At 34.6% G+C, this 11,866-nt stretch overlaps 1 protein-coding gene across 1 annotated transcript; it reads right to left on the bottom strand.

The window, feature by feature from the left end:
• Nucleotides 1-2,240: 2,240 nt before the first annotated feature.
• LOC132609336 (uncharacterized) lies at nucleotides 2,241-4,465 on the bottom strand. The gene is made up of 3 exons (XM_060323255.1): nucleotides 3,694-4,465; nucleotides 2,503-2,584; nucleotides 2,241-2,355 (listed from the first exon to the last, which is right to left on the bottom strand). Exons 1-3 carry the CDS (start codon nucleotides 4,463-4,465, stop codon nucleotides 2,241-2,243), a joined length of 969 nt encoding a protein of 322 aa, XP_060179238.1.
• Between the last annotated feature and the right edge of the window lie 7,401 nt (nucleotides 4,466-11,866).

The raw sequence follows: 11,866 nt of genomic DNA on the forward strand, positions 1-11,866 counted from the left end.
AATTATAAAATGGGCCAGGCCCAAGCACTACTAATTCTAAAAATTTTGACTAATTTTTAAACTGATGGGTCTTCTATTCCTAAAATAGTTGATATACATTCTGTACAGGATCAACTATTAATGTATACACATGATGTACCAATAGTATACACATATGATATGTATATCAAGTGTATACCACATGTATATCTCTTCTCTTCTATTAAGTATGTATATATCCCTATGTATATTTGATTTTAAACCTACTTTTTTTTTTTTTTTGATTAAGCACCGGGTGTCCGGGTCTCTTTGAGCCCCGACTAATCCCGGGGGTACACAAGCCCTCGGCAAAGAGTTTCCCGCAAGTGCACCACGGGTAATTCAGGGTTTTACCCCAGTCTGATGGCCCTCAGAAATTGTTTGCACCCAGTAGGTTTCGAACTTGAGACCTTGAAAGGGAGCACCCCAAGGCTCAAGCCAATTACCACCAGGCCAACCCCTGAGGGTTATTTTAAACCTACTTTTTAAGCTTAAGCTTATTTTTGATTCCTTAATCTTCTTCTTTAGCAGTGTTCAAGCCTGAACTAAGGCGAACCCAAACTCAAACTAGTCAACTAAAACACTGGACAGTGGCTCAAACGGGTTCAATATAGCCCAAATACTCGTCAGCTCATGAGATAAATACAGAGATCCAAACAAGTACACTGACTCCTTAGGTTCTATGTGATATCAAGCAATAAAGGGGAAACAGGACTTCAGTAAACTTAAACAAATAAGATGACACAAAAGAGCACAAGCTTAGGCAGATTCAGGTTGACAAAGAAGATATATGGTGTTCATTCAAGCCCCAATCAATTTAATAAATTAAAAGAAGTGTACAGGGAAAAGATGCAGTGCTTTGTCATGATTTTGGTTTTAGCAGAAATGGAATTTGTGTCCTTTTTACTTCAAGCAAAATATTAAAGACAAGGTATAACACAAAGGTTCAAACAGATCAAGAGACTTCACTATTTTAGCATTCCTTGCAAGACTAAATTTTATTACCAAAGATTTCCTTCTAACTAATTCCTTTCCTGTTTCTAGCAAAACCCACATCTTAGAATGGACATATTTCATTTTTTAACTACAACAGCCTGTTTGGACACCAACAAATTCATTTTTTATCTCCTCTTCCCTTGGTCCACGAAAAGAATTGGAAGGCTAGAGGTGTATACATAGTGAGCCTCTACCCTATAGACATGATAGGACATACCATGGCATCCTTTATTTGGAAGGGAATGTCATGACCCAAAGTTGCACTTGATTCATTCTTCACCCTCTCCCAGGATGTCTTTAAAAAGGTCTCCTCATGTCAAGTGATTTATAACTCACATATACATATTCAGGCTTCTCCTAATACCATTACTGAGCCAAATTCAAACACATGCTTAACCAACCCTTGACATATACTAGCATTTCCAATTAACCAACCTAGAATTCTATCCAGTAAAGTAATCTTTGATCCCATCAAACCATGATAAAATCTTAGTAAACCTATACACTGTTTTTACTTAAGATCGGTTTTCCAAATTATAGGACAATTGTGACAGGATATAATTCCATTAGTTAAGGCAAAACAAATACATGTCCCTAGTAGAGAAAGTTCAAATTTTATCTTGCTAATCCAAATGCTAGTTATACCTGTTTAATTCTCAATTAATCATTTCAATGTTAGCCTTAGACAGTTTAAGCAAAAGAGCAGGAAGATGAAGCAGACTCATATTTCCAGGCCTCTAAACACCACTGTTTTAAGTTGTTTAGACATCTAGATGATTGGACTAGGTGCCCATGATGAGGGAGGGATACTACTATTTCATTTCTTTTCTAACTTCATAGATTATCAGGACCATTCTAATCATATTGATAGCAAACAAAGTCACATTTCCATTTCCAATTTCATTACAAGCCTGGGAACCTTAAATTGACAAGTTTAATCTAATTAGACTAATCACCATTTGAGATTGGTCTATACATGCCCTCACATACTTGTTTAAGCTAAAGTTTTAGAGTTCATGTTCAGATATAACCTTATCAATGGCCTGGATCACCATTGGCCCTCAAAGAAATCTCATTATAGGTTATCTAGGCTAACAGATACTTAAACATAGGTCTCAGGAACCAATATCCGTTCATCAAGTTATAAACTAAGTAAAATGACACCAAACATCAAGCATATGAGCCATCCAACAGTATCTTGAAAAAAACCATGCCCGGCCCGCAAATTAAATTCTTTCCATCCAAATATACCCAACACAACCGCCACCATCACAACCAGTAAATTCTTCATAACCATCCTCAACCATGTCCTCGGACATCACTGCACGTCCTTGGACATCACTGAACAAAGGAAAAAAGTTCATTTGATCTCAGTAAATACATTAAATCCTTAATACATTATTGAATATCATATGCAAAATACCAGAGAAAGCATGATTGTCATCAGTCAAACATGATTATTATAATATTTCACACTTTATAAAATACTTAGGTATCCAACAGAGAGCTTTGGCTTGGAGCAAACTGAGATAAATTTCTTCAAGTATCATTGTATCACATATCCAGGTAGCTAGCAACACGAAAACCAATAAAAATGAAAGCTTTAGGCTCAAAAAGTCTAGAAAATCCCTGCCACAAGCCTCCTTTCTAAACAACGGTCCTTCAATCTAAAATTAAAAACTAAAATTCAACAATCTCTTGAAGTTTTAGGCACAAAACAACTGGGGTTGTGGTTATAAGGATGGTTATGAAGAATTTACTGGTTGTGGTAGTGGAAGTGGTGGTGGTGGTGGTTGTGTTGGGTCGGTTGTAGTGGTGGTGGAATTGGTGGTGGTGGTTGTGTTGGGTCGATTGTAGTGTTGGTGGGTATATTTGGGTGGAAAAAATTTAATTTGCGGATCAGTGTTGGTCGGGCATGGGTTTTTTTTTTAAGTTAAATCGGGTAATTAATGGTCGAATTGGGGATTCTGTCGACTGAGGGGTATATTTGTGTACTTTCTTAACGGAAGGGGTATATTTATCTACTTTGACTAACGGAAGGGGTATATTTATCTACTTTGACTAACTGAGGGTATACTTTGACCCTTTTCCCTTTATTCTATAGTACTATGTGAAATCAAAAGGAAGGTCTACTATTCTAGAGAGAGAGAAAAGTCTTCGATGTATAAATTTACGGGGTTGTTTAGTTGGAAGACAAGTTAAAAGATGGGATTTGTTATATTCGGATTAGTTATATTGAGATTAGTTATACTATTGAGATTATTTATGTTGGGATCAGTTATTCTGGTAATATTATTTTTTATTGATTGTTTGGTTTATTGTATTAAAAGTAATATGCATTGCATAATTTTTAAGAAAAAGCTGTTTGTTTACAAAAATATCCTCAAGGGCATGTCACGACCTATTTAGCCTAGGTCGTGCGGGCACTTACCTTTCCACCTCAGTAACAAACCCTCACCCAACAATGAACCAATACATAAGGGATAAATTTAAGTAGCGGAATAGAATAAATATGTAAGTTTCACGAATATATATATATATATATATATATATATATATATATATATATATATATATATATATATATATATATATATATATTGCCTTTGTGCCAACATTTTTATGCATTATGATTAGTCTTTTTGGAAATTTTACAAAAAAGAATAGTACTTTTCTCACCTTTTTCTTCAACCTTGTTAGTAGAGTCATCACGATCTTGCTTCTTTTTTGAATTGTACTTCTTTTTTTGTTGATTCTTTAAGAAATTTTGAGAATTCTCATTGGTTCTGGACTGGAAAGCCGTCTCTTTGGGTTGATTCTCACGAAAAAATCTTCGCTTCTCGTGTGCACGAAACGATCCAACTAGCTCTTTGATGGAAAGCTTAGAAAGTTCTTTCGTCTCCTCAGTGCTAGCAACAATATACTCATACTTTTTTGTGACACTAATTAGAATCTTTTCCACAACTTGTTGGTCAGAAATTTCATCACCATGATTTCTCATTTCATTAACAATATTCATGACTCTTGTGCAATATTCATTGATTTTTTCAGATTCTATCATCTTCAAATTTTGAAACTCTCTTCTAAGAGTTTGAAGATTGATAGTGCGTACCTTTTCGTCACCACACACCTCAGCTTCCAGAGACTCCCAAGCTTGCTTTGCAGTCTCACAAGTAGCAATTTTTGTAAAAAATGCTCTTGAGACTCCCATTTGAATTTTGCTCAAAGCCTTTGCATCTTGACGACGCTTAGCCTCAAGATTTTTCATCTCTGCTACTGAAAGTTCACCATCGTCTTCTGGCTCTTCATAGCCATTTTCAACAATAGTCCACAAATCTTCAGCTTTCAGATAAGTTCTCATTCTTATCTTCCAGTATTCAAAGTCATTTCCATCAAAAAATGGAGTAAGAACAATTGAAGAATCAACACCATCATTTGTTTTAGATGTCATAATTTTTTCTTCTTCACCTAACCCCAGATTAAGAACGAAAACTGCTCTTAATACCAATTTGTAGGAAAGAATAGGAAGAGAATATTTTTCTTGGAGAATGCTCAAGTTGTATTAGGCTACTTAAGGCCACTTGAGATGATTACAATCATCAATTACATCTCTATTTATACTACTCAAAAAACCAATTCAAAAGTCTTGCACAAAGAACTAGATACATGTATCACAATTCACTAGATACATGTATCACAAACTTTTAAAAGATTTCTTGAAAAACTAAGAGATAATATTGAAAGACTAAATGATATTCTTGAAACAATAAAGAACTCCTAGAAAACATAAAAGTCAAGGATAGTATCCTTGTGAATGAATTAATTCCAACAACGTATTCAACACATATTAGTTGGCATACACAGTGGCGGAGGCAGGATTTTCGCCGAAGGGGTTCAAGATATAAAAAAGTAAACATACGAAGAAGCCTGAGGGGGTTCAACGTCTACTATATATACATAAAAAATAATTTTAACCTTGTAAAAATAGTGTTTTTTTCCACCGAGGGGGTTCGGATGAACACCCTCGGCATAGTGTGGCTCCGCCACTGGGCATACATATACAAAATTATACTGCATATATAGGTCAAATATTATTTTTTATCCCCATATAATAAATCTTGAACACCCTTCCCGAAATTCCTGACTTTATCACTGCGGTCCCACCCTCCGGGCTAATCCCTTGATTAATTCCGAAAAAAGAACTAGGAGGAGAAAAAGAACTGCTCTACTGGTCTAATGAAATATGACATACAAGTTACTGGAGTCTGCCTATTAACATCAATATGTTATTTTCCCTTTTTCAGATTTTCTATTTCATTGGTTTTGGCCTATTTTGTCTTGAATACGTCTTAAGCATATGGGTTTTTCAGGTATGACCTCTCTTTAACTGCTTTCTCCTTCTGTCCCAATTTATGTGAAAGTGTTTGACTGGGCACGGAGTTTAAGAATAAATGAAAGATTTTTAAAACTTGTGGTCCAAAATAAGCAATAGATATGTGTGGCGATAAATCATCTCATGAGGGTAAAATGAAAAGTTTAAGGTTACTCCCCTCATCCCATATTACTTGTCCACTTTCCTCTTTACACGTCCTTTAAGAAATCATAAATAAAAGTGTATTTTTATTAGATTACCTCATCTCTTTCTAATAAATTTCACTCTAATCAATATTTGTTACTTTAAAAAACAATTAATGTTAAGGACAAAATAGGAAAATTTTAGTTGATTCTATCTTGGTTTTGTAAATTGACAAGTATTTTGGGACGGATATTTTTAGTAATGTGGACAATTAATATGGTATGGACGGAGTATATTGTTACCAAATATAGAAAGATGTCATTTTCTTTGGACTGACTAAAAAGAAAAGTGCCACATAAATTGAGACTGGGGGAGAATTTAATATCATCCCCCACCCCACATACCGTTATATATTCTTTTTTGAAAATGTTAGGTCTAACATTAAGCATTGATGAAGACATTGTGCTAGCCCCGCGTCGCAGGGGTGCTACTCAGGTGCTAGCCCCGCGACGAAAAAGAAGGGCTGCAGAATATTGACAAATTCGACAGCACAATTGATGCATTGAAGTCACCGAAGACCCCTTGTTGGACCCGTGACGCGGGGCCAACGAGGGAGGCCCAGTTTCATCCGATTAAACTAGGATTAGGACCCTTTTATTTGGTTAATAACCCTAAAGTATAAATAGATGTGTTTATTAATGACGTGCTGGGATTATTCTAAGACTTGTAAGCCATCATCTTTACTTTCTCTCTAAGTTTTATTTTATTTTCATCATTTCAACCCTAGTTTCTTCATGAATTCTTGTTGTTCATTTAGAATCATGAGTAACTAAACTTCTTAATTCTAGGGTTGTGGCAAAAGGCATGATAGATGATTTGACGACAATTTCTATCGATTAAATTTTCGTATTTTGGGTTACTTATTTATTCTTGATCTTAATTGTTTGATTATCTGACCAATAGTTGAACACTATCTGTGGCGTGTGAATTGAACTGGTAATAGGGAATTTACATGCGTAATAAGAATAAATAGGGCTTGTTCGATATAATCGTTTGGCTAATAAGGATATGAATATATCCTTTAGCCTTGCTTAGTTGAATACGGAGAATTAAATGTGTTCTTGTTACCTCTGATGACCATAGGGATACGGGAGTTATAGTAGCATCTACAGGCTTGTGAGCAACTCGGAAGATACTCATAAAGTTATAATTAATCCATTAATTAGTAACCCAGGAAATAAGATAGGTAGAATTGTCAGAAGATCAACTGGATTATCGAAAGCCATGACCCTGGAACTCTCCATCATCTGATAAACCTTACAATCTTTGTCGAAGTATTCTCAGTCACAAAACACCCATCATATATTGTTTACTTTTCAGTTTTAGTTTAGTCACAACAAACACTTTGATTTTCACTTTCTTGAATAGTTTTATTCGAATTTGAATTAGTTTAACAATAGAATCTAAGTCTTTGTGGAATCGATATCTGGATTTAAAAGGTTTGTATTACTTGTACGACCGTGTATACTTGCGTGTACGTTTGGGAGCAACATATGTGCATGCTTGCATTAACTTATTCTCAAGTTACAATAAGAAAGAAAAACTTGCTAACGGGATGTGGAAACTGGCAAGAGAAATCTGCAATCATTTATATGTCATTAATCTCGTCTAACTTCTATCAATATTAAATGGCGTTTAATTTCTTAGATTTACTAATCATGCTAATTTGGAGTGATTATACTTGTATGTTGTTGTTGTTGCTACTTTGGAGTGAACTATATTTTTTGGCAGATCTCTGCTTTCGTACTGAAACATGCAGGAGAAAGCAATATTTTAGTTCGGAAAAAAAGACAACAGAACGTGCAAATATAAAAGTAGCAAATAACACATCAGTCTGTAACACATGAAAGAATTATGAGACTTTGGTTTTGCTTGTTAGGTCCTAGCTCAAGGACCTATAAAACTTTCTGCAAAAGTCTAGCAAAAGTATGTCAAAAGGATAATCCTACAGTATTTGGGTTTGTGATAAATTCTTGTTTTCAACGAATCTGCTCATTTTGCAGCTCTTAGATTTTTCTCTTATCAACATCCTTAGGCTACTATTGTTGAAGGAATTTATAGTACTTGGTAAAAGGAGTTGATTTTATCTGCATAAAATGTTTAGACAGCACACATGAAAGGATGAGGTATCTTATATTAACTTCATGTTTTTCTGTAATATAAACCAGCAAGCAAATAGAACTAATGTCAGTACTCCGTCTTCAACATTTCAGGTGTGAATATTATGTAAATTCTAATTAAGATTTCTTCCACCTTCACAGAATTGGAAAAATATTGAAAGATTTGCGTACCTGAAGTCGGAAACTGCTGTGAAGTTGATGCATCATCTGGAAAGTTTACAGGAAGTATGGACAAGTGAAGGAGACGGAGGTTTCTAGACATATGTTGAGTGTGTGTTGGAGTAAAAGAGCAAAATGACTCTTTTGTCATTGGTTGTCCTCAACTTGGCTCCTCTATATAGTAGAAATTCACGGAGTAGATAAGCTGATTCCGGAGATGTATATTTATTTGCCAGGTATTGTCTATCTAAACCGGAAATGGTTATAGATGCTAAGACTACGTTTGTCTACGGTAGATAATGGACTCGCTTCTTTATCCTTCTCCGCTGAGTAAGTAACACATAGTAGGGTTCAAACCTGTTATGGCAGAAGTTTACTAGGAAATGCCTTTGGCTACTTATAATTTGAATGGAAGTACATAAAAATTTTGAATTTGTAAAGAACTACAAAATCAACGGATTTTTATCGCCAAAAAAAGAAAAAAAAAAGTGACCCACTTTTCGTTTTATTGTTGAACCAAAGGACTAGGGCGGTGACTACTCTTATATTTTGTGATCAAAGGTTGCACAACGGGGAATAAATTAAGGTTGTTTGGTCAAAATTGAACATCTAAAGGTTTTATTGGATTTGGAACGGATGAAAATATTGAAAATTCCACAATATGGAACTATGGATTTGAGAAAATTAAGTTCCTGGCTTCAATTTCTTGGGGTTGTTTAGTATGCGGGACGAAATAAGCAAGGATATCTTAAGTCGTGGGATTATTTTATCTTGTTTCTACATGGGGTAATAATATCACCATTTAAGTATAAATAGTGGGATAAAATAACTCCGAAATTAATTAATATCCTATACCTGATGTGGGATAAAATAATCTGACAGTTTATTTCGAAAGTATTGTTCTTATTCCACCAATCAAACGATCTTTAAGTTTTAGAGTCGTCGTTGTATAGTCGGTTGTCACCGTACAACTAAACGGACTGTCGTCACACCATAAACGTAAGTATGCCGTTTTCACGTAATAAGTGAAAAAGAAAGGTAATCATTAAATAAGTGATTTGTAGTACTAGTAGCACACAATAACAATAACATACTTAGTATATATTTGCAGAATATAGGATGTACGCAGATCTTACTATTTTTGTGAAATAAATATAGTGTTTCTGATAGATCTTCAGTTCAAGAAAATTGTGTTGTCAGAAAATAATATGAAGAAAATACAAGAGTGAAAGCGAAGATGAAATATTGAAAGGAAGAAAAGTACTGACAGTATAAATATTAAGTATAACTAAAGTAAGAGATAGTATCAATAATAGAAACAATTGTAGTAATAAAATCGAAGCATAAGTCAGTGGTGGCAAAATATTAATAATACTGGTATGAAAACAGACATACGTTCCAGATTAGAAATCTTGCATTAATCATGATAAGAAACCGCTCTACTACCTACTAACCATCTAGTCCCAAAAAAAAGAAAGTGGTAGTATAAGTTATTTTCTGGTGTGGTGAAAAACTCCAAGAAAAATAGCTTTTCCTCAATAGAAGCAAAAGTGATTTAAACTTTTTTCAAGACAGAAATAATGATACTAATTATTTTTATCAACTTTTTGGCTTCCCCGGTGTCTGGTGCCTGTATTGAGGCCTGACTAAATTTGAATTTGTGCCAAAAAAATTCATATTGAGAGACAAATGGCTGTCTAACAAACGCAACTTCATACCCAAGTGCACTCGAACACGAAACCTATGGTTATTGACGAAACCAACCTCCTGCATTATGAACACCTCATCAATGACCAAAGTCTAATGAACTTTCTTTCTCAATTTTATATTTGGTCTACAAATTAATTAAACTACTCGAGTTAGACAAATGTAATGACAGATTTAAAATACAAATTTCTTAAAAATTTGATTTCTTTTAGTACACAAGTAAATAGGTTCAAATAAATTGAAACGAACAAGTAATTGGGAAATAAAGAAAGAAAGAAAGGAGAAAGAAGAATGGTAGTTTAAATAACTCTACAATTTCCTTTCAAACTTAGAACTGACAATATAAGCAAGCTCACACACGTATAAAATTGTATTAAATTATCCTTTTCAATTACTACAACTGGCCAAAATCAGAAAAAGTAATATTGTATGTGCTTCCAGAACTCATCCTAATTGGAAGATAAACAAACAAATTAGGTAGGAAATGAAGAAAGAGAAGAGAGGGGTAAGAGTGACAATTTCTTTTCTTTTTTGGTAAGAAAGGTAAGAGTGACAATGGGACTCTATATCTCCCATGGTATCTAGTGTAGGATTTCCTTGTACTACTATTACTACTGATGTAGATGCCTTTGGGCATCAGCTCCCTGTGTACTCTTAATTATATTAATATAAAGTTGTCTTCAAAACCAAAAAAAAAAAGAAAAAAAAAAGACATTGCTATAACTTGGAACAACAAAAATTCACCGTAAATCCAAAGTTAGCTATGTGTCTCTTCTCTTTTAGCTGCTTTTTCTCTCTCTCAAATTCAAAAATTTCAACACCAATATACTTCATCCATCTCAAATTATTTATCGTAGTTATTAAAAATAGTTGTGTCAGATTATTTATAATTTTAGAAGTTCAAGCCACAATTAATTAGGCAAAAGACATAAATTGACCCTTAAACTTGTCCGCAAAAGTCATTTTCACACTTAAACTATACAAGCGACCTATTACACACCTGAACATCTCAAAAGTGAATTTAATATTACCTTATGAGTTGATGTGGCACAAAAAAAAATTATAATTAAATAATAGGGGAGTGAGAATAAAATTAAAGCAAAAATAAATTTTAATTACAATAAAAAACTAATTCCCACCCCACCCCACCCTCTTCTCCTCCACCTCTTCTTCTTCATCCCCAACCCCACCCGCCACCCCCACTCCATCTTCATGTCCCGTCTCCCTTCTTTTCATCCCCTGTTTTTTTTCATTCTCTCTCCTCCCTTCACGCCGCCGCCCCATCTCTCCTTTTCATGCCACCCCACCCCACTTCACCCCCCCCCCTTCTTCTTCATCTTCATTTCCTCCACCCTCATTCCACCACCACCACGCCCTCTTCTCCTCCAACGCCACCCCCAAAACCCTTCTTTTCCTTTTTCTTCATTTCACCATTTTCTGGTTTATCTACTTAATTAAGCAAAACCCAAATGCTAAAAACTGGAAAAAAAAAACTCAAAATTACAATTAAAAATGAAATGAAATCAAAGGGTATTGAAATTGAAGATGAATGGGTATTCAAAAAAGAAAAGAGGATATGGAAAAGTACCAAACTTAGGGGAGAGTTATAGAATTTGGGTTTCGTGGATTGAAATTTATTTGTGCGTTTTTGGTTTTTATTTATAAGCTAAGACACAATGATGATAGGGGAGGAGGAGGAGAAGGGGCGGGGTGTGTTCTTGTTGGAGTTATTTTTCATTTTAATGGATGGATAATCGTGGCTTCTGTGGTAAAGGATATGGTGTTTCCGGTGGGATAAAAGAGACGGGGTGGGTGGGGTTATTTAGTGATGAAGAAGATATAATTATTGGAGGAGTGATGGTGGTGGATAGAGAAGATGAAGAAGAAGGGTGGGGGGGGGGGGGTTTGAGGGGTTATAAAATTTATATTTTACAATAAAGAAAAAGAATAAATAAATAAAATTTTAACTAAAAGAAAAGAAAAAGAATTGAAAATTTAAAATTTAAAAGAAATCTGATGTGGCGCTAACGTGGCGGGCGAGTTATTACACCTCCCCTTGTGCAACTGGTTATGTGTGCATCAGGGTGGTATTAAATTCACATTTCAATTGTTCAGGTGTGTAATAGGTCGCCTGTATATTTTAAGTGTGAAAATGATTTTTGGGGACAATTTTAAGGGCCAATTTATGTCTTTAGTAGAATTTTGTCATTAATGGAGATGACACTCAAACTGAATAAATATTTAACGAAGAGAAAGATATAACTTACACATAAATAAGGTAAAGTTAGTC

Source organism: Lycium barbarum, chromosome 1 (assembly GCF_019175385.1).
Source record: "Lycium barbarum isolate Lr01 chromosome 1, ASM1917538v2, whole genome shotgun sequence".
In the NCBI taxonomy this organism is placed as follows: Eukaryota; Viridiplantae; Streptophyta; class Magnoliopsida; order Solanales; family Solanaceae; genus Lycium; species Lycium barbarum.